The sequence below is a fragment of the Cydia splendana genome, chromosome 3 (genome assembly GCF_910591565.1).
Source record: "Cydia splendana chromosome 3, ilCydSple1.2, whole genome shotgun sequence".
NCBI classification, from domain to species: Eukaryota; Metazoa; Arthropoda; class Insecta; order Lepidoptera; family Tortricidae; genus Cydia; species Cydia splendana.
Window position 1 is genome coordinate 10,804,778 of NC_085962.1, and position 23,946 is coordinate 10,828,723.

The 23,946-nt window shown below is 36.9% G+C and overlaps 2 protein-coding genes across 2 annotated transcripts; one reads left to right on the forward strand and one right to left on the reverse strand.

Annotated features, from left to right (window-relative positions):
- Window positions 1-5,629: 5,629 nt before the first annotated feature.
- LOC134806531 (beta-alanine-activating enzyme) lies at window positions 5,630-13,048 on the forward strand. Its single transcript, XM_063779828.1, has 6 exons — window positions 5,630-6,022; window positions 6,687-7,516; window positions 8,340-9,177; window positions 9,707-10,019; window positions 11,306-11,572; window positions 12,146-13,048. The coding sequence occupies exons 1-6, from the start codon at window positions 5,793-5,795 to the stop codon at window positions 12,560-12,562; spliced, it is 2,895 nt and encodes a 964-aa protein (XP_063635898.1). The 5' UTR covers window positions 5,630-5,792; the 3' UTR covers window positions 12,563-13,048.
- Window positions 12,623-14,684, reverse strand: LOC134806532 (rab GDP dissociation inhibitor alpha). The gene has a single exon (XM_063779829.1). The coding sequence runs from the start codon at window positions 14,544-14,546 to the stop codon at window positions 13,215-13,217; it is 1,332 nt and encodes a 443-aa protein (XP_063635899.1). The 5' UTR covers window positions 14,547-14,684; the 3' UTR covers window positions 12,623-13,214.
- Between the last annotated feature and the right edge of the window lie 9,262 nt (window positions 14,685-23,946).

Genomic DNA, 23,946 nt, shown 5'->3' on the forward strand with positions numbered 1-23,946 from the left:
TACCCTTTAGGTCACCGATCTGAAGTCGAATTTGAACCAAACTCAACTGAGTGAGAGAATGGAAGTTGATGAAGATTCCGACTTACCAGTGATACAAAGGGAAGACTATTCCAATATTTAAACGAATGGGAATATGGATAAGACTGATAACATGGACAGGGACACGGCACATAGCATAAATAGGACAAAGGAGAACACTGATGTTACTAATGAAAATGTAGATACAGCAAAATTAGATATGGAGTTAAGACTTAATGACTACCCTAACTTGAGGCTTCGCAATGCAATAGCTCGCCTCGGCGGGTGTGTCGCGGACTTCCGCGATGCGTATATTACGAACGGCAGATGATCTTGTTAACGAGAATAATGAAAGGCAAAAAAGGACGGCGGCGATCCAGGCAATGAAGAGAATTCAGGAATGGACTCGCCATTTAATGTCGACACTTACTACGTCGCAATAGCTCGCCTCGGTTGGTGTGTCGCGGACTTCCGCGATGTATTATATATTACACCTGGCAACAGCTTCTATATTGTCTATGGTAAGAAAACCACACTTCCTTTTTTCGCTCGTATGAAAGTTGCGAGTTAGTTTGTAAACTTATGATTGATTCATTAAATAAAAGTCCTTAATATAAAGTGGTTTGTATAAAGTGGTACGTGTGCTGGACGCCAGCTTCGTACAGCGAGACCATCGTCTTTCAAAGCTAAGTATATGTATTTAAAAGAGGACTGGTTAGTCCCATGCACATATTTTCATATATTTATTTATATAGCTGTGTTACTGGCAAAGGGTGTACTTGCATATGTTCAGGACAGGTCGGAGATGCGTCTGCCGGCTTGTGCCTTGCCTTATATAGAGAATGGTCTAAAAGTTTACCAATAGGCTTGGGGTGCTTAGTTGCGACTAAGCACCACTATCCCGTCACGAGGGACAAGTACACCCCCAACTAATGCCAATATATAGATGTATCTGGTTGAGGCCAGGATACATATACGTTGTGGATCTGAATGGTTAGCGACTAGCGCGGCTAGGCATGCGAACACTCCTTAAGTGTGCCAAGGGATCGATATAGATGTATCTGGTTGCGACTGGGATGCATATATATACCTTAGGGCTGTGGATCCGACTGGTAGCGGCTAGCGCGGCTAGGTTTGCGAATACAGATAGAACTGTGTGCCACCAGATCCGTATATAGATGTGACTGGTTGCGACCAGGTCACAGCACCCCTTATCTGGTGCAAAGGTTTAACTTATGAGACCTTCTGAGACATAGAGAATTGTGGCTATCTTTTGCAGACTTGCATACCTATATATATGTATATTTGAGTCCTGCGGGACAATGTGGTATCTTACTATGAATATGAATTTCTGGCTATCTATCCCTACATATACCTACATGTTACAATGTTCTACATTTGCCTTGAGATATTATATATGTGTTATAATATGAAACAGGCTAGGGATAATTTAGTGACCCATGGTCATAAATCTATTTTCTACACAGGTGGTGGCATATGAACTGATAGAGCTGGCAGCTACGCTTGGAGCTCATGAACGGGGAGAAATACTCCATACTCATCACTATAATAAGGTATGAACCACATTATCCACAGAATAACTGACCTCTCTCCCAATAATATAAGCGAAGCAGAAATGAGTTCTTTAAGATAAAAGTATACATGTCAAGTTGATGGTAAACTCATGTTTAATTTAATAAGGTCTTAGAATCTTTAAGTTACTTGAATTCAGGCAATCAATTTATCTTAGCATTTTGTATCAACGTCGGTACAAATGACCTGAGCATTGGAGCGCAGCCTGCCAGCTGGATTCGAAAAAGCATGGAAAAAACCCGTTATAAAAGCCGGTATTGCGCCTGACGTCATCGGAACTGTGGTGTTGCCAGTATGAAACGAATGTCGCCATCTCTATTTGAAGGCTTGGAACAAGGTCAGTAACTTAATATAAATTTTATTTTTAGGTAAAATTTGTCTATTATTAATATTATTTAAAATAAACCCATTATAAACCGAAAACAATTTGAATGAATGACATAAATTGACAACTGACTTTTAGCTTTTTTTTTAAATCATAGATAATTGGTGATACAACAACGAAATATTTGTCAACAATTTTTGGCTAGTAAAAATCTTACAAGCTAAAAATTATTTCGGCGATACCGAAAACCATAAACACCGAAGTTCGCAAATTGCGAGCATCTTTCTCTGTCACTGTAATTACTCCTTTATAGGAGTAAAAGAGAAAGATGCCCGTAATTTGCGAACTTCGGTGTTCACGGTGGTAGGCCATCTGTGCGAAAAGAGAAGAGTCGTGAAATGTAAAGAAACTAGCGATGTGCCGTTCCCAGTAAATTTTCCAAAGAGGGTAAGCCCTCATACGCACGAGCGCTTTTTCAACGCGCGTTAAAAAGCGTTTGAATGAAACAAATGGAAACATGTGTATTTGTGGTGGTGGCGCTTTTTATCAAGCCTTGTTTTTTTTATTTTCGACTTTAAGCGTTGGTCGTTAAATCGAATTTAGCGTGTGGACGGATTCAACCGCTTATTTAACGCGAGTTGAAAAAGCGCTCGTGCGTATGAGGGCTAAATTCCCAGTAACGTTTCTGAGCGGTTACCGCGAAAACCGAAGTTCGCAATTTGCGGGCATTTTTCTCTGTCACTCTAATTACGCCTTCATTGGAGTAAAAGAGAAAGAACCCCGCAATTTGCGAATTACGGTTTTCGCGGTAGCCGCTCTGAGAGGCTACTGCGAAAACCGAAATTCACAAATTGCGGGCATTTTTCTCTGTCACTCTAATTACGCCTTCATTGGAGTAAAAGAGAAAGATCCCCGCAATTTGCGAATTTCGGTTTTCGCTTCTCTGGTATCGTCCCAAAAGTCAGTAAATTACGATAAACTTTTATTTTTCTTTTATTATCAATGGGTTTTTTATTATTATAAATTTATAAATGTGTCTGTAATGTTTAAGGACTTTGGATTTAAATTTTTGCAATTATTTATTCTGTATTGGCTCTCATTTCACCAATTTAAACATGCCGAAATAAATACATACCTATTTATAAAAACTTACGTTTAAGTACGTAATAAGAATTGTGTAAAACCATAAAGGAAGTGGTAAAACTGGTTCTCATCGTGCCGACATCATGGTCACCCTAATGAGTTTGACAATGTCTAACTTGTATTTTTATCGTAAAATGTAATAATTGTGGCTTCCTTGTGAAACGATAGTACACAATTAGAAATTATTTCACTCCCACAACCTTTAACGCAACATTTCTTCACCATTTTTAAGAAATTTTGCATTCACGTCACTGAAATATGAAACCTATGGAAGTGAAACGTCAACGAATAATGCGTGCCACTGTGACGTCATCTTGGAACTAAACATGGCGGTTTTAGTGCTGCCCAGAAGATTTTTACTGTTACTAGGTTTTATCGATACATCGATAACTTTTTAACGTTCTCGGCTCATTTTATTTAAAATACTAAGTATGTTTTATTTGTGGAGTTTATGTTTTAATAGGAAGTAAGTAAATAAATAAAAATTCCTTATTAGCATATTGTTATGTGAAAAGATACTTTGATTGAGTAAGATGTGTGGAGTCTAGGACAATTTCGTGCTTCAAATTTGACAGGTAAACGAGATGATGCTGTACTACTCAATACATATTGCGATTTTTGCGGTAACTCTGATTTTCAAACGTTGACGTTTGACAACTTAGTGACCGCAAAACACATGGCGCAGTACAGCGCCATCTGTTTTGGATGTCAGAATAAGTGTACGTGTTTTTCTTGGACTTTACCTCTCCATTACAATCAATTTTGTTGTGTTGCTAACCCTAAAGTCTGTAACACACTACCGCACTGCACCTCGACCTTGGTGCGCCGTATCTATAAGTGAGAGCGATACAACATTCAAGCGTATTAAGCGACGGGTGAAAAAAAACAAAACACCTTCAGAACATTTTTTTTATTACAAAAATAAGGAATGACTTCCGCTCTTCAACTTCTTCAACATTTATTCAGCAAATAGGCCACAAGGGCATTTTTATACGTCAACATTGAATTTACATACAAGCAAAAATAATAACAATACATTAACCATTTTATAAATTACAACTATATGTAAGTATATACTTACATATAGTTGTAATTGAGACCATATGGTCTCTTAATGTCGAATTATATAAAAAAAATATAATAATGATATAAAAAAAGCCCGCAGGGCAGCTTGTGGAGTAACGACCCCACGGCCCCGAGTTACCCTAGTGCTCCCGAGAGTCGGTCAGGATCTCCATCTCCAGGCACTCTTTCTTTTTATGTTCATTTCTTGGTAACCTATAAAAAATGATTTAATTATTAAATTAAGATAATTTAGTTGGTTTGAAGCGGGGTAGCATGATAAAATAAGAAAATATAAATAGGCAATCATAATATATCGATATCAAAGTCGATAAATAAAGTACAACCCTAGCTGAAATGTTTACATTATTTAAACGTAAAAATATAGTTAAATAAATCCAATCACTTCATGATCTATAACTGCACAGAAGAACCTTGCTATTTATAATGTGAAACATCCTTACATTTCCCAGGAACATTAACAATAACCAATATTTTTCATGTAAATGATAGCGTACCTGTGTAAGGTTAAAGATGGCTGATTTGGTGGTTTTCTTATGCCGCACCCTAATACACTACACACTGGCATATTCGCAACGTAATTATTCACATTTGGCTTCAATTATTTTCAATCACAAGCAAAATATTGAAAGATAATTAATAATTTTAATTTTCACCACGACTTTTTGACAGGACAAGTACCGGCTGAACTGACAGACAATGACATTTGGGGAACTAAACATGGCGGATTTTCGGCCGCATTAGGTATTTACGTATTTTCATGGAACACTTTATGTACGTACTGAAATACTGTCATCTTTTTTTGCTAGGGGTTACAGTGCTGAGTAAAAACGAGACAGATATATATTTATGTGTGTGCCGTCAAAATGGGTGCTATTTCTATAAGCAATTGTACGTATAGAACAATATGTCTTGTCCCTATTATATAGGTCCATGATTCACGTGTTTTGAAAATATGTCATCAGGTTAGGGATACCAATTAATATTCAAAGTTACTACTACGATGTCTACCATATCAAAATTAGTGTTTTTTATTGTTGTGCACGTGCTTGGTTAAATCAGTTAATAATATTGACATCATAATTATTTACAAATTTCTTAAAAGATATCAGAACCGTACTCTGAATATTATAAGAAGGTATTTAATTTCAGTAGTATATTGATATAAATACTACCACAATGGTATATTTTTAACATTGGCAACATGTGCGAGTGAGACACCGCGGCCCACCTTGGCTATCTCAAGTGGACCGTTTTCTCTGTACTGGTACGAACGTCTTTCTGGCTCTGTGATAAGGTTCAATTTAGTATGACAAAAAAAGTGACAGTTCACTCCTTCTTATAACTCCATGGTAGAGCCTTATGCCAGGATAAAAAAAAAAAACACAAATGACACTGACAGTAGTGACAGTACCAGAGAGTACTGACACTGACAGCAGACAGCTACAAAATTAAATCTGGTTTACTGTTTTCTTCTCCGCGCTTTCTAAACAAAAATAGCACCTTTTTATTATTATGGAAGATGAAAGATGTATACATTTATCTCATGCTTAGATAATGTACTACTCCGAATAAATTACTTTGTGCGCTCAGACTTAGGGTAAACTAGTCGTATCGTATAAGTAAACAAATGAAACATAAGCGCGGATATTACGATGTTTTTGTACGAACTTGTGCCAAGACTCCATCCAGGGTTGCCGTGACTCTGTACAAGGAGGGCGTGTACAAGAAATACTCGTACTCAGAGCTGTACGGCGTGTGCGAATGTATTTCCCAGAATATTCAACAATTTCAAAACAAGAGAGGGGTAATCGGCCTTATATCGAAGAGGAACATTCTAATCCCATGCGTTGTAGCCGCGTAAGTAATAAACAGTGATCGTTAATTTTCCAGCAATTTTGGTGCAGCACATAGTAAAAATAAAGGATTTTTTTCTAGGGAGAGTATTGGTTAAGGTTAATATTACTGTTATTAACCCTAATTATCTATTCCACCTAGAGTAGGGCATACAGATGCTTTTAACCAACAATGCTGCACCAAAATTGCTGGAAAATTAACGATCACTGGTAATAAACCATAGTCTTACCTGGAAAGCTATGTCAGAGTACTGTTTTTTTTAGTGATTATTTATTAAATAGGTATTTCCAGAAAATCTGTTTCAACACTTTCAACTATAGTCGTCCATTCTGTGCCTAAAGCCCTATGATGAGTTTACTGGCCACATTGAGATCTATTTTCGTGTTTACATATGTTTTATAATTTATATAATTTAACTGATCAAGTTTTTGTTTATATTTTAGACAGATTTTAATTTATTCAAACAGTAGTGCCTTTACTGCAGTGGTCAGACTGGGCAGTGCTTGAAATACTATAAGAGTATTTTAGAATTATCCTTTCAATATAGTATAAAATTACTTAAATTACTAATCTGCTTAGCTTTAGATAATTTGATTTTACAATAGATTTCAATGTAAGCATCTATTTACTATGGTATGTATTTTATATTAATAATTGTTTGTTTTAGAGCCCACAAATGCTGTACAACATTTATGTTTCTTGATCCTAAGCAGGATATTGATAGTGTAATTCAAAATGTCAAAATCACAATTTTTATCATCATCAATGATGCAGAAACAGGCTCAACGTCAGAGCTATTTGGCAAAAAGCCAGATAAGACTATTGAGGTGTTTGACATGGTTGTGGATTTATTTAACCAAGAGCATAGTTCACAAAGCAATTCCTTTGTGGCAGAACATTCCTTTATTGCACAGACTTCTGGTAGCACTGGACGACCCAAGCACATACAAGTCCCAGTTCAGAGCATACAGCCTAATGTCGATGACCTCACCAGAATGTTTAACATAACCGAAGATGACATCATTTACTTCTCCACACCACTCACCTTTGACCCTTCCATGATTGAGATACTCCTAGCTTGCGTGAATGGTGCTTCACTTCTCATTGCACCAGAAAAATCAGATGTTATATTCCCTCCAAACAAGGAAAACTCTATAACTGTCTGGCAAACCACACCTTCTAAATTCTTTCAATACTCCAATGCTGATATCAAAAACAAAATTTTGAGTGCAAATTCAACACTTAAAATACTAGCTTTAGGGGGAGAACCACTGAATGGAATCAAAAGGTTGAAGGAACTTAAAGACAAGAACAATAAGACTAGAATATTCACCCTGTATGGAGTAACTGAAATGTCCTGCTGGGCTAGTGTAGCAGAATTAGACCTTGAGAAAGTCCGGACTGATAGGGAGGTTCCACTTGGTAATTGTCTGTCAGAGACACAAATTATAGTTGAGCCCATTGAAAGGGCCAACAGAGTTGGTGAAGTTATACTAGGTGAGTAATAATAATAATAACTAATCTATGTAATACCTTTAAACGATAAATTCTTGTTTATTTGCTATATGAGGGTTTTCGGGGGTGATAAATCTTCTTCTTCTTCTTCTTCCTCGGTCCCTCATTGCTGAGGATCGCGACCATGTATGCTCCGTCGATCGTTAATCGATCTAGCTAAGTCTTATCTCTGGGAAAACGCACATTTTTGAGTTTTTACATGTTATCCGAGCAAAGCTCGGTCTCCCAGATATTATTACTAATAGCAAGCTATATTTAAAGTCCAGTGCCACCTCTACTCCCAGCTCTCTAGTTAGACTGATGCTGCCCTTGAGCTATCTTAGAGTTAAATATTGCTTATTGTGGGGGCCTGTTTGTAGAGAGTGTGTCACCATCTGTCAGAAATAAAACTAGGTATTGTTTGGTTTTTCATCCAATAGTGTATTTGATACATTTGTTTCACTCAATAGCCTACTGATATATCTTAGAGTCGATTTACTCTGATCTGAATAGTCCAGAGATTATAATGTTTATTATTTATGTTGAAATAAATTAATTATAGGAATACTTGTTTGTTGGATAGTGTCATTGGGACTTTTTTTTTGCTATGACCTATATTTTTTCTTTATATCTCTTATTTTTATCCTTACGTCAAATCATAAGTATATTTACAACATATGTTGAAGCCAGCCATTGTATTTAAATTAATATTCCAAAACATTTACGATCTTACTACCTTTTGTACAGTCAGAATTAGCTAGGAACCCCTGCATACATATTTGAAATTTGTATACAGGGAACTAATCTATTTTTTTTTAATTTACAGTGAGTAATACAAGACGGTGCGTTATATTAAATAAATATAAAAGAGAAAATCCCTTAAAAATTGACACAGGTGATTTAGCAGAAGTAAAGCATGGCACCATGTACTACAGAGGCCGAAAAGATGACGTCATAAAGAGATTTGGCAACAAAGTAAATTTACAATTAATTGAATCCACCATCATGTTGTGTCCACGAGTTAAGACGTGCTCCTGCCTATGGCTTCCCAAACCTATGCTGGTAGTAGTTTACTTCTCCTCAGAGACATTTAATAGTCGGGAGCTCTCTGACTTCCTTAAATGCAAACTGGACGACAAGCATTGGCCAGACAAAATCGTACGCGTAGACAACCTTCCCATTAACCCACACGGAAAAGTTTCAAAATTAATCCTCTCCAGAATGTATGAAAACTCATCACTCTCATCAGAATTATTACCTGGAGTAAAATCTATATTCTTGACGGAACTGAATGGAACATTTAGCAAGAACTTTAGTTATGATTCTATTAAAAACAAAGATTTCTTTTCAATAGGTGGAACGTCGTTTCTTGCAGTCTCAATGTGTAATAGAATGTCTTTAAGTTATCCAAAGCTAAGTAAATTCATTCTGCCGCTTTTGCTATCACATAATAAATCAATCGATGAGATATTGGAATTGTGTAACAACGAATTTAAAATAAATAAAAAGGTTTCTAGTAGAAAAGTCAAACGACCTAGACCGCAGACCGAGACCTCCAAAAGCGCTCGTGTGTGCCGCTCACAGGTGGATGACTTCATTGTGCTGTGGACCCACGACACCGGCAAGTGTGTCGATGCAACGCCGTCTTTGTTTCTGACTGGACAGTAAGATGTTAAAATACATATTTATGGTTTAAGACATTTATTATCTCATTAAGAATTTAAAAAAATCACTTACATGAGATACACTTTTAAGGCTAGAGTGCGTTAATTAATTTATATATAAAGGTTATTATATACATACTTAACATACTATAATTTTTGTTATGCATGGTTATGGGCTGGTATTTACAATTGTTAAGCTTTTAACCGCCATTATTCGTATTAATATTGTATAACTAAATTTTGTTGTAACTAGTACCATAGTGGCTATAGTACCTACACAAACCAAGTCTAGATACAACAAATGTTTTACCCGTAATTAGTACAAGATATCTCCTCCAATAGGTGGTAGTAACATACCATCGAGCGATGTTAACTGACTGTTCGTAAACCTTATTATAAAAGGCATAAGGTCCACCGATGTGGTCAGTTAAGGGTGTTGCTGTTTGTATTATACACGTTACTAGTTACTATGTAATGTTCGTTACATAAGTTTCTTGGTCAAACCACTAATCTCTCTTGTCTTTTCCAGCCAAATGTTCGTAGCAGTCGGCAGCCACTCCGGCAAAATCATAGTAGCTGACTCTGTGACGGGCATACTACAAGGGCAGATACAAATAAATTCGCGTGTTGAAGCCTCCGTTTTGTGCTACCACCAGGAGCCCATGCCGCCGCTGGGCGTCCTCGGCGCCTACGACGGCACGCTGGTATGCTTCACCCTCGAGGAATGCAAGGAAATGTGGAGGATCAACCTCGCATCTATGATCAAAAGTAAAGCTGTGGCCTGTAATGGATTCGTATACGTCGCTGCCTACGATGGAAACATACGATGCATTAATGTCACGGTGGGTTGAATTTGCTACGATGTAAACATTAGGCGTTATACTTTTTTAAATTCATATGACGATATTTTATAGTCCGTGGCCGTGGTGTACACTTAATTAATTATGTGGCAAATGATGACGATGGAATTTCCTTTTGGAGAGTTGCTCCTTTTGACTCACAGATTGATTTAGGAAGGGGAACCAAGCCCAACTCTAAAATGCAGAAACCTACTAAACAGGTGCTTTCATAAATTTATCATTGTATGGGACAAATCACCCTTGGCCTTTCATCCCCACCGTACCAAAAATCAAGGTGGCTTCCTATAATGATCTAAGGGTTTTAAGGACTCAGTATGATAAAGGGTATCCCATCATCATCAAACGTCGTAAATCGCTTAGCTGTAGCTCACATCGTAGTATCCTATTCAATGAGCTTGTGGTCGAAAGTAGATCACATATAATTTTTTTTTGTCCACTTTTTTTTTCAATAATATTTGGTTTCGATCTTACTTCGGATCCTCTACTATTATTTAATTACTTGATTACTTTACTATTTTTTTATTGTTTTGTTTCCGCTGCCCAAAGGTTGTCTGGAAGAGATCGCTCTTTAGCGATAATACCGCCTGTTAGAGATAGACAGACCTTTATTTGCATACTAGGTATTCCTTAGGTAACATGGACCCTGGAAAGGGTGCAGCAAAATAGGAAGCTTAGGTACAATGTCACAAAGTTCACATTTGACTTACACTGGTGCTAATTTTGCCTCTATCCTTAATCAATTGTTTTCTTTGAGCTGTATCTTTTACTGAGGTGTGCCAATAAAGAGAATTCTATGTATCTATTTCAGATAATACAATTTTAATAACATCGTCCACCGTCAAAAAAATTGCGATTCGCATTTATCGTACAAAACTTGCACATAGTAATGATAAAAATAATCGTATGATTATGAGTAGGTTACTCGATTGTTACAAATGTTACAATAATAAAGTGAACCTTATGTTGTGCCTAGAAGAGTACATAATCGTATAAGTAAGGAATATATACTTACCTATCATCTGTCAGGCGATATGTACCAAACACATTGTGTCACACAAAGGGAGACAACAAATATTTGCGGTTAAGCAGTTGTGGAGTTAAAACCGACTATTTCATTGTAGGTAGTTTTAAAGACTTTACATTATTAAGCCATGACGACTGTAGTAGGCTGTAGTAGGTACCTAGTTATGTTATTAGCGCTCTAGCAGGTGTGATAACACACAACGACTGTAGGCATACTAAAATTTTGCCATCTCGTTGAATTACAGACGGGTAGCATCAAACAGACCATCACCATAATAACCGAGGCGGGGATATCGGCGGACTTGGTGCTCGCTAAGAACCAGTTCGTTCTCGTGGGTACGCTATCTGGGGTCTGCGCATGCGTTCACACAGATACGAACGCCGTGGTGTGGCGCGGTTCGCTGGGAAGTCCCGTGTTCGCGAGCCCGGCGCTGTACGACGGGGACAAGTACGTGGTGTTCGCGGAGGTGGGCGGCGAGATACACTGCCGCACGGTGGAAAAGGGGATCAAGGTGAGAATGTGATGGCCTCTCCTAACGTCACCGATAATCGCATGCGATTTGCGTTACAACGCGGCATTTTGATCGATCAATTGAATTCGTAGCTCCTACTTATGCCAGAAATTAACTAAAATCGCAAGCAATTTGTTGCAATGTCTGTAGAATATTATGGCTGGCTCGGTCCACGAGCTCAGCTCGACAATGCGATAGTGATCCGAGGAAAGTTAGTTTCGCTGAGGTGGGCGAATTGGGCAATGTAATACAATACGTAAGGTGGAAGATGGAATAGATAGAGGTATACCTTTTAACAAGAGCTTTAACCCCCTGCCCCCTTGTAATACAAATAACTATTGTAGTCTATTTTCGCTGTATTTTTAATATCCAGTCAGCACTGTCAGCAGCAAAACTAAGCAGGTAAGGTGTTCAAGTTGACTTGCTCATGCACACACAAACAATTGTTTAGTTCAATACACCTCGCCTGCTTAACAACTTCTGTTGCTGACTGCCTAGATAGACTATCGTTCACAGGTATTACATAAGTACCTAGTTTTCGTAATCATAAAACAGAAAAACTTGTTCTTGCAGATATGGAAATATCAAGGCGCAAAAGGAAATATTTTCTCGTCACTTTATATAAAAGAAACAGAGCACTTGAAATGGCAGATCGTGTTCGGATGCCACGACGAAAATGTCTACAGCATCAACATAAAGAACTTCCAGCCGAGCTTGCATTGGAAGGCGCAGATGAATTCCCAAGTGTACTCCACTCCCTGTGGTATTGGGGACCACATAGTTGCCGTTTCCAGTAATGGGAGGATTTGCGTCATAGACTCTCGTAATGGGAGCATGGAGACAGATTACATGCTACCTGGCGAAGTCTTTTCATCACCTGCAGTTTATGGGGATTATGTTTTCATTGGTTGTAGAAATGACAATGTGTACTGCCTCAAATATACACGCGACTTGACTACTTCTGCTCTTAATTTTCGTGTACCTGAATAGGTGAAATATTTTGTGATATTTATTACTTGTAAATGCTATTATTGAAATAATAAAACAAAATGCCTTATATAATGAAACTTTATTCATGATCTTACACAGGACATATATAGGTATAATGAGCATTCATAATTTTGACATTACAATATGATATGGTTACAGGATCAAATTAATGTACCACAATGGAATGCATTCCTTTGGAGCAGTGTTTTTCAAACTTTTTCATGACACGACCCCCTTAGTATGAACAAAATCTTTCGCTTATGTATTTTTTTAAGGCTGGCACAGGCTTCGACCCCCCAGGGGGTCGCGACCCAGTTTGAAAAACACGGCTTTAGAGATAATCCTATCACTTCACTTGTGCAGATCACTCACATTTTTATTCTTAAATTAATAATAAAAGCAATCTTAAAACTGAATAAAATGCTTTGTATAACAATCTTATATTTTTGAAAAAATTTTTGGTAAATAAAATAATGAAGATGCTGACCACTTAATGGGAATTGCACATATACTTCTACTGCAAATACATCAAAGCTCTTTATAAATCTTTACCCAAAACACCCTAATGAACATTACATTGCTGCCAGAGCAGTTCATAAACAAATACGATAGTTAACAAGCAGTGTAAATGTACATAATACAACCTATCCCCTCACTGATCCTCCTCGCCAAGCTCTACCTTCACCTTAGAGAAATCAAAGTCTTCCCCTGTACCGCGCTTGTAAATTTTGAGCACATCTACACAGGTAGAATCAAAGTGGGATGTAGCATCATAAGACTCTGATATAAAAATTTGGCTCTGACTACCATCATCTGTAGGCTCATAATAGTCGGAAACAGACACAAACTTCTGTCTGATGGCTCCAAGAAGGTCCAAACCAGGCTTGATTTCAGACTCGGGATCATTAGTTTCAACAGTTGTAGACACCATCGCAATAAACCACCCCTTGGCTGCCACCTGGTGGGTGTAAGACACCAGGGACACGTAGATGTCAGAATTCCTACCCACTTGCTTCTGAGGGATAATAATCTGGGTGGACAAAGCATCCTTGGTATTAGCAATAGGGTGATCTAACAGGCAGATGCAACGGATCACCTGAGCCTTCTTGCGGACTCTATCAAGAACATAACTGGGGTCACAATACACCTGCTTGCACTTAGCGATCTCATTTCCAGACCGGACACCTACCACTTTTCCACCTTCTCCAAGTACAATCTCATCAATAGGTTTGTCTAACATGTATGTGCCTCCATAAATGGCTGAAAGACGGGCAAAGCCTTGGGGGAGCTCACCAAGGCCATACATGGGGTACAAGTAGGGAGACTTGCCATACCGAGCAAGGGAATCCGAGTATAGCTTGATGCGGCGTATTGTCTCTATGGCCGGCCGCTGGAGGTAATCATCATCCAAGAACAGGGCCAGGGCGTGACCAGTAAAGTCCTGGGTGTTTCTGTCGAGGCCGAACTTTTCATACAGAGACTGCATGTTAGCCTGGCTGGGGTCGAAGTCTTTCCACGTCTTGGCGTCTTCCTCCTGGAAGTCTTGGACATAAATGAGGAAGTTGCGGAAACGACGTTTCTCAAACATACCCATTAGGTCAGAGGCGAGCGCCTCTTTTTGATCCACGGGTACTTTGGAGATCTTACCACCTTTGTACACGTAGCTTCCTTCCACTGACTTGAACTCCAAGTAGCGGGTGACGCCCGTGTGAATGAGCAGCTTGACTAGCAGCCCGTTGGCCATCAAGAACTTAGGAATCAAGTCCACATTCCAATCACGACCTCGACCGTAGGTTTCATCCGGTGCCGGTGCGTTGAACTTTGAGAACAATTCCTCTAACGGGGTAATTGACGCGGATTCACCTCCATAGTACTTGTTTCGATCAATGTGCAATACCTTCTTGCCGGACACGGAAAGCATCCCACTTAGAATGCATTCCTTCAAACCAGTGCCGAGTACAATTGCGTCGTATTCTTCATCCATGATGAATTGCAGATAGGCAAAATTCCTCCAATATAAAAGCTCTGGCCGGGAGGCGATAAATGTCAAAATGTCGGAACAAAAATGTCCGCCAGCGATGACGTCGACGCGACAGATGCCAACCAAACAACTCCAACTTGCGCAGAGAAAAACATACGCGGCAACAATATTAAACAAAGATTTATTTATGGTTTATAAAATGTTGAATACGAATTACTTATAATATTATCTAATATAATAAGTATGAGCGAGCTGCACTGTAAAAAGCGTTTTATTTTGTGGATGCTAGAATTAATTTGTGATTGATGTCTGTTACTTAATGAAAATGAAAAACAACTCATGGTAGGACTCGCATCCAGGCCATAATTGTTAAAAAAAGACATATAATTTAAAGTTGGTAGTTTGGTAGCATTGAAGTTTGACACATTGTAGTAATAGTGAAGCACCGTATTATGATTAATTTATCGATAAATTATAATTATGTGGGACATAATTCAAATATTGAGTTTCTACATTCTAAAAACTTTATAATATGACTTTTTCAAACTCTTGCTAATTACAAGCATACATTTTCTTTTCCTTACAATGGAACCTACTTTTTGTATGTAAGTACTATGTACATTTTGAGACCTCAGTGGTTTTGTATGTGCAGTTTTATGAGATATTCATTAATCGGGTTAATGTACCCGTAAAGGGTACTGAAGAGCGAGCGGCTCCCAAGGAGAAGCTCCCTGTTGCCGATGTGGATGAGGAGGATTTCACACTGGTATCAAGAAAGAAGAAGGCGCGCACGGCGCCTCGTAAGACTCAGTGTGGTACCGCCGAACCGGCTAACTCTGGCTTGCGGGTTGCTACACCGAGTAAGGCGCTATATGTGTCGTGCCTGCATTACACCGCCACGGCTGCTGAAGTGGTGGAGTACGTACACCAGAAGACCGGTTACTCGCTGAGGGTGTTCCAGCTTCGATCGCGCCACTACGTGCACTTCAACTCTTTTGTGGTGCGCGTGCCGCGACCGCTGCAGGAGACCATCGAGTGCGCCGACTTCTGGCCGAAAGGTGTCGTGTTTCGGAGGTTCCGGGGCAAACTGCCGAATCCGACACAAGAACAGCCGATTCAACGGAGCCACGCCGTTTTGTCGCATAAATAGTGTTTAGTTTTTAAGTTTATAAAATATATGTATGTTAGTCTGTAAGGTATTTGTAATATGGGCCTTGTTGCCTGACTTAAAATTTTAAATAAATAAATAAATTAAGATTATTGAGCTTGTAATTTTCTTATTCGAGCTACAGACAGTACAGACATATGTATGAAGTTTCGTGCAAACACAAAAATGTAAATCTAGTCATTCGGCTATCAGTGGCCTATTTTATAAAGCTACAAGTTACAATTTACAAGCGGAAGTCTCTTTCTAACCCTATGTGTTAGAACGAGACTTCCGCTTGTAAATTGTAACTTGTAGCTTTATAAAATAGGCCACAGGTATTCATTTGCGAATGCGGAGAACGAGGGAGTTTGCAAATGATTTAAATTTGATAATGTTGTTTTATCCTTATTTGTGTTGTTGCACACTTTTTCGAGGAAAGCAACACAAATAACTTACTGCACAGTCTGTGCTGTCAAAATCGTAGCAGAGTTATCTTAATCTAACTTTATCTTACTCGTCAGCCAAACTATACATTTACAATTCCGATTGTAAATGTATAGTTTGGAGAATCGTTTACTGTATTGGCTAATAGATATCAAGGCTATCAAAATCGCTGCAGACTTATCGTGGTCTAACTTCATTTATTGTTCTTTGGCAATATTTATTAAGTTTACTTTACCTACATAAGGTAACAGTAATGCTTAAATAAAATAAATAAAAAAAGATATGTGGTGGATTTGGAGTAATTTGGACTAATTACAGGCCTCCTATCCTATCCCTGAATTACAAAAAGCATCAAGCCAAGCTGACGGCATAGTAGCGAGTAGTGAGTTGAAGGTTTAGTTGGTACTAAAGTTCTCGTTTCCTAGGAAAGCGGTGCCGTCATATAGCGGCCGTAATACAGCGGTGATAGACGTCACTAGAACGTTGTCTATGTAAACCAAATGGCGTGGTTTCCTAGAGGGCGGTGACTGACACCGTAACGTCAATAAGTGGTGCCGCCATTTGCAATTATGGTGTCGATAGTTTCGTGAACGTTTTATTTGATAGCGCTGAAGTAATATTTACTAAAATCTTAAATGCACCTTTTGTACCGCGAGATAAATGATCTTCCGCACTACGATTATTTTTTCTTCTGATGACAGTTCATCCTTCAAGTAAATTATTAAAGCTAAATCAAGGTTGTCCATTTTCTCTCCTGGATACGTTTCGTTTGACCTTGGTGGCTGACGGTGTGTTATGACGCTGTGGAACTTTCTACATGTCGTCACCGTAAAGACGGCCGTCTTTTTGCGTCCGCTTGACGATACTGCTTTCCGAGGAAACCAGAACTTAAGAAAGACCCATGAATTTTTTTATACACTCATATCTAAGTGTAAAACGTTACAGGAGGTCTTTGGAGGTTTATTAGAAATACTTGAAGGCACTTTTAGTTTGTTAATACATATTTATTATTTAATTTACAACATTAGATACAGGACTTGTTATGACGGCTGGTGGAAGTAGTGTCATTTTGATATTCTCAAGTTTGTTTTAAACATCATTCAAACTTGAGCTTCTATATTCAAATTAAACGTGTCAAGCCAGTGTCGATTGCATATACATCCTCTTCATACCAACACACCCCCTCAATCGACTCTGCTTGAAGCATTAATTTACAGCACTATTCTTTAGTCAAAACAATATTCCAACAAATAATTTCAAATACAAAAACCAGAAAAAACATAACACATCCTGTATATTTCCCTCATATTACATACATTTAATCTTCATTCAACAAATAAAATAAAGTAAATTCCCATTCAACAAGATAAGTAATCTATTATTCCTCCACTCGATACGTCACCACTAATCATCTATAATAAACGTTTTATTTTCCCACTCGTCTCATCAACATTAATCATATACCTATAATAAAAGCTCTATTCTTCCACTCGACTCTTCAACACTAATCATATATATATAATAAGAGCTCTATCCTTCCACTCGATGCTTCAACACTAATCATATATATAATAAAACCTTTATTCACCGACTCAACTTTTCAACATCACTAATAATCTACAATAACAATTCTAATATAAATTATAAAATATTAAAATACAGACTTAGAAACAAAACCTCAAGGATATTTTTCAGAAACCATGTGAAATGTACCTATTAAAGTGAATGTAACTCTTCTTCTTTACTGGTGATGGATGAGGTTAAATAATGATTCAGTTACATTTACTACACTTACACCCCCTTAAATGAATCATTATTAAGCACCCCTTCAATTTTGAATACACTTTGTTTCTAGAATCCTTGATCCTCGAGTTTTCTTTCAATAAGTACATATTTCTGTATTATAATATAAAAGTTTACACACCCTATAAAAAACTTACATACTACGATATACTATAAAAGAAAAACCCCGACATTTATTCGAAATAATTATTAACGTTCACTTTAGCCCGCACTTATACTACATTGTCTACACTCAATAGCTCACATTATCATTAAAACACTAATCTTCGTTGACATTTTTTCAAATTTTACAGCTGGTAAACTTTTCGTTAGTATATCAGCCAGCTGTGATCCAGTTTGACAGTATTTTACTGTAATCTGTAGGGCTACCGCCAATACCGAAAATCGTCAATTGCGGGCATTTTTCTCTGTCACTCTAATTACGCCTTCATTGGAGTAAAAGAGTAAGATCCCCGCAATTGACGAATTTCGGTTTTGGCGGTAGCCCCTCTGATTCTCGTCGATTTTTTCCTTTAGATAATAGTATTTTACGTCCATATGTTTGCTTCTTTTTCCCATGATTCCTTTCTTCATAAGCCAAATCGCAGATTGATTATCGACTCTCATCTCAACTTCAAGTTTTTCTTTAGTTATCTCACAGATCAGATCCCTTACGAACAGTAGTTCCTTACAACATTCTGCTGCTGCTATAAATTCTGCTTCTGTACTACTTAATGCGACTACTGATTGTTTTCTTGAGCTCCATGCCACTGGTCCACCATTCAGCCAAATCACAAAACCAGAAGTGCTGCGTCTAGTGTCTGGATCTCCCGCAAAATCCGAATCACAATAACCTTTGAGAACTTTATCATCTTCACTAAAGTGAATCCCTTTTTCTGCTTAACCTTTAAGGAATCGCAAAATTGTTTTAGCATTGTTCAAATCATTTAAATTTGGAGAATTTTGATGCCTCGAACAATAACCTACTTGAAAACGAATGTCTGGTCGCGTTTTATTCGAGAGGTATAACAATGACCCTATCATCTCGCGGTAAAGCCCATGAGACTTTGTATCAACTTTAACGGATGGATGTTCTTCTATCATAATCGTTGGGCATCTACACTCTTTTGCATTTTCAAGATTGAATTTTTTAATGATTTTCTGACTATATGTTTTCTGAAAAAAATTAATCCTTTTTTTATCTTGCTTTATATCCAAACCAATATAATTCGTTACTTCATCTAAAATTCTTAGTTCGAAGGATTTTTGAATTGTATCTATTATATGCAATAGATCTTCTTCTCTTTCTCCGAGTACTAATCCGTCATCGACATATACTGCAAGGATAATTTTCCTTTCACCTTCCATGACAAAGATGCATTGATCAAGTTTCATTTGCTTAAACCCCATCTTTGTTAAGAACTCTGTAAACTTGATATTCCACATTAGTGGAGCTTGTTTTAAGCCATAGCTCTTGTTTAGTTTGCATACTTGTGACGTCCCACGGTCAAAGGTACCTTATGGCGGGTATGGAGTTATGCATACCCCAGTAATCTACAATAAATAAGCTATCGATAACACAAAAGATCAACCTTCTAGGTTGCGTAGTTACAGAGATATGATTTTTTTGAAAATAATGTTGTGAAATGAGCAACTTTACGATAGAGAAGTTTTAAGTTTAGCCGCCTAAAAAACTATGTTCCTGAAGTAAGTTACATAGTTGACTACAAATAATAATACCTTATATATCTGAGATTAAAAAAATATTGCGACTGGTTCTGTAATGCAAATAGAAACTTTTGATATCGACTGATTTATGTGTATACTAACCAATCTCTTGAAAATAAAGTTTTATTTAATTTTTACGATTGATTGCAATGAGCTCTCAAGATTTAAATTTTATCTATTAGAAAACGACACTGACAGACAGTTTAAGCAAAACACAATACCGATTTAGAGGTGAAAATGTATTTTCTGACTTTTTCATATAAAATCACAAAATTGAATATTTTTACTTTTAATGTGACACACAATCAATTTTTCTGAGCACATATGAAAGAAATTCTGTCATTCAAATGAAATAAATCCTAAAACCCCAACTAAATACTATATTTAACCCCTTATGCCACTTTAAACTTACATAACAATAACAGTATTTGCTCCATACATTTACGAAAAGGTACCTTATGGAAATAAATCTAATAATACATCACTACAAAATATCAATCATATTACAGATTATCTTGTATGAATATAAAATATTAATTTACATTAAACTGCCCCAAATTTAATTAGTTCTTCGTCATAATAATCTTAAAAAAGACCAATAATTTGTATGTAATGAAAAGGTACCTTGTGGTCAAGTTACATGATGAGGCATGATGATGATGGAACAGTTAGGATAAACTAATAATATTTTGGGGTTAAGATGGTATAAATCGTCTATTTCTTATCAATAATATATTTCGGTTGCTATTGAAGATAAGCGGCATTGAGGTTCAATGACCTTAGATATTCCATAAGGTAATGCGTCGGGTATTGGCATTTTTCAGCAAACCAATGGCTGATTTACTGCATGCGACCAAACCAAATGAAGATTATTCTAGTTAAGAAAGACTTGACGAGAGTAACTTTGGTATAATAGCAGTCTACTTGGATTTGTGATGTCGGTCTATGTACGGTTATAATATTTGCGAGGCGCCCCAACCAGAACTGAAATTATCAAATTCGTTTTGCAGAATGCTAATACAGTTCTCTACCGAACTTCTTTTCCCGTATTGACTAGTTTTTTTGGGAATTTTCAATCTTTTTTCCATAAGGTACCTTTTCTACTAAACTCTGAGACGACATTACTAGGCTTATAACTAACTTATAACAAAAATAAAAACAGGTAAACAAACGTTACGCATTAACGTTTCAGATCACACAATAAAAAAAAATTGAGCATTTTTTCACCTCTTTACAAAACATTTCATATCTCCGAAACTAGAAACCCTCATAAGGTACCTTTTCTCGTGGAACGTCACACTTTGCCTTCTTTGTCATTGTAGCCTTTAGATACCTTCATGTATATAGATTCCTTCAAGTCTCCAAGTAAAAAGGCCGTTTTCACATCAAACTGCTTCATGTTTAGACCTTTCGCTGCCGCTATTGATAATAGTATTCTTAAAGAAGTAGTATTGACTACCGGACTATATGTCTCATCATAATCTATTTTGTACTTTTGTTGAAAGCCCCTTGCAACTAGTCTGGCTTTATACCTACCATCAGACTTGACAGTAGAAATCCACTTGCTAGTAACTAATTTCCTTCCTTTTGCTTCTGGTTCATCCACAAATGACCACGTCTTATTTTCTTCAAGTGATTTAATTTCTACTTCTATAGCTTGTTTCCATTTGTCCTTTTCTTTTGATTCTATTGCCTCCTCGTAGGTCAACATCGATGCTTCAGTATCATAATCTATTAAATAATCTTTATATATATCGGGTAGTCGACGTTCTCTGGCAGGTTGAACTCTTCTATTTTCATTATTATTACTATCATTATTTCGATTATGATTACTTTCAACTAGTTCAGTATCAACAGGTTCTTCATTCCCATCATAGTATTCTTCATTACTTTCTTCTTGGCTTGGTTCACTTTCATTTCTTTCAACTTCATTTGTTTCATTGTTATTTGTTTCGAATTCATTTGTTTCACATTCATTTGTTCCGCCTTCCTTTGTTCCACCTTCATTTGTTTCACCTTCATTTGTTCCACCTTCATTTGTTTCACTACTCAATCTTCTCAAATGATTATCGCCTTCTCGAACACTCTCCATATTTCTACTTCTCATTCTTTTTCTTAACATTTCATCTTCTCGACCTTCATTATTGATGACTCTACCACCTTGATTTTCTTCCTGCCTATTAACTTCTTTATTTTGTGTTGTGCTTTTCCTAACCGTCTCTTGATTATCTTCAACTATCTTCCAAAGATCTCTAATGCTTTCATCATTTTCTTCATTTAGATATATACCTTGCTCGTCTTCATTAATTCTTATATCCCTGGCTCTTACAATTGTTTTCGTTTCATCCACCCATATTTTGTAACCATTTCTGATATAGCCAATCAGAATTCCTTTATTACATCTAACGTCTAACTTTCGTACACCAGAGTTTATTTTATAACAGGCTGTTGAACCAAATCTTCTTATATGCGATACGTTTGGTTTGACGCCAAACCACATCTCAGCTGGAGTTTTGTCTTTACCTTCGGTGGGGCTTCTATTTATTAGGAAGCTGACAGTTATAAGTGCTTCGCCCCATAGGTAGTTTGGAACACGGCCATCGAATATCAATGCTCTAGTTCTTTCTAACAGGATTCTATTCAGTATCTCCGCTTTTCCATTCAGTTGCGGCGTATAGGGTATTGTTAGAATTAGAATTATACCTTTAGAGTTGCACCAACACATTAGATTATTGTTCGAGTATTCGCGTCCATTATCGCATCTATTTTTTCTCACTTTTATATTGAAATGATTTTCCGCTAAAGTCACAAACTGTTTTATTTTGTCAAAGGCTTCACTTTTAAAAGTAATTAAATAAACGACACAAAAATATGTAAAGTAATCTAGGAAAGTAATAAAATATTTTTTGTTATCCCAAGTGGGAGTTTTTATTGGACCGCAAACATCCGTATGAAAAAATTCCAAAGGGAATTTAGCTTTAATTCTATTGTTTTTTAAAGGTTTTCTAGTCATTTTCGCTTTGACACATATTTCGCAAAAATGTTCTTGATTTGCCCCTCCCCCAATTTTAATACCGTTTACCAATTTAGCTAGACGCGGCACATCCGATACGTAACCGAGCCGGCGATGCCATATATCGACATTCTCGGAGAACAATACCTCACGAACGATATTAGCAGAAAATTCTGTTTCATAGAGACCGTTTCTAGTTTTATAACCAGTAAGAAAAATATTATTATGTTTCTTTACAGATACCTTATTTCCAGCGAAGAGTACAGATGCACCGTGATCAGTGATTGAACTTACAGATATCAGGTTTCTAGAAATTGCAGGAACATATAGTACATCTTCCAGTTCAAAGCCATTTGTGTTAACTGTACCTATAGCTTGAGCGACGTGGTTCTCTGCATTGGCACATCTTATATCTACATTTATATTTTCTGTGAAATTTATAATATTATTATTGTAAAACATATGGGAAGAAGCACCTGAATCAATTATAGCTTTAGTACTAGTTGTGTGTTTTATTTGTTCACTCACCAGGCTGAAAGTGCGACAAAATCTTTCAATGTGTCCCTTCCTATTACATTTCCTACATATTTTCGTAGAAAAATATTCACTGGAAGTGTGTCCACTTTTATTACAAATGGTGCACTTTTTATTAAAGCAGAATCTCGCAATATGACCTGGTTGGTTACAGCTGAAGCACTTCTTTTCATTACTTTTCATGGCTTCTTCTATTTGTGGGAGTATTTCTGAAGCACTATTTTCAAATAGTTTAAGTTCTTTTTGAACACGTTCAATGAGAGTGTGTATGGTTTGGTCAGATTTTGGAGTTACCTCCCATACCGTTCTAAAGTAATTTAGATTGGCTGGTAAAATTGTTAAAATCTTTTGTATAAGCATGTCATCATTTATTTTATTTGTGGTAGACTGTAGTTCAAAATACATATTTTGAAGTTTGCTTATATCCTGAAGTATATCTCCGCTGAATTTATAGTTATAGAATTCAATTACCTTAAGGTGGCTGTCTTTTTCCACTTTGTAATTAGAGACAACATCTAACTTATCAAAAATATCCTTTGTAGTTGAGCAATTAATAACGTAATGTAAGACATTCTCATCAATTGATTTTAAAATAAAATATTTGGCTTTGCGGCTTTACCTTTATCTTCACTGTCTTCTCCAACTCCTTTGGCATCCAGAAATAATTTTGCGAGTTTTCGCCATGAAGAATATTGTGAGTTTGATTTCAATTTATTTAAGCTGTCCATGTTGTCCATGTTTTAAAATTACGTAAC

Excerpts from the sequence above, each read along its gene's own strand:
- LOC134806531 (XM_063779828.1), top strand. The coding sequence starts at position 5,793 with ATGAAACATAAGCGCGGATATTACGATGTTTTTGTACGAACTTGTGCC. Across the intron at positions 6,023-6,686 it reads ATCCCATGCGTTGTAGCCGC|AGCCCACAAATGCTGTACAA; the intron begins GTAAGTAATAAA and ends TGTTTGTTTTAG. Across the intron at positions 10,020-11,305 it reads TACGATGCATTAATGTCACG|ACGGGTAGCATCAAACAGAC; the intron begins GTGGGTTGAATT and ends GTTGAATTACAG.
- LOC134806532 (XM_063779829.1), bottom strand. The coding sequence starts at position 14,546 with ATGGATGAAGAATACGACGCAATTGTACTCGGCACTGGTTTGAAGGAA.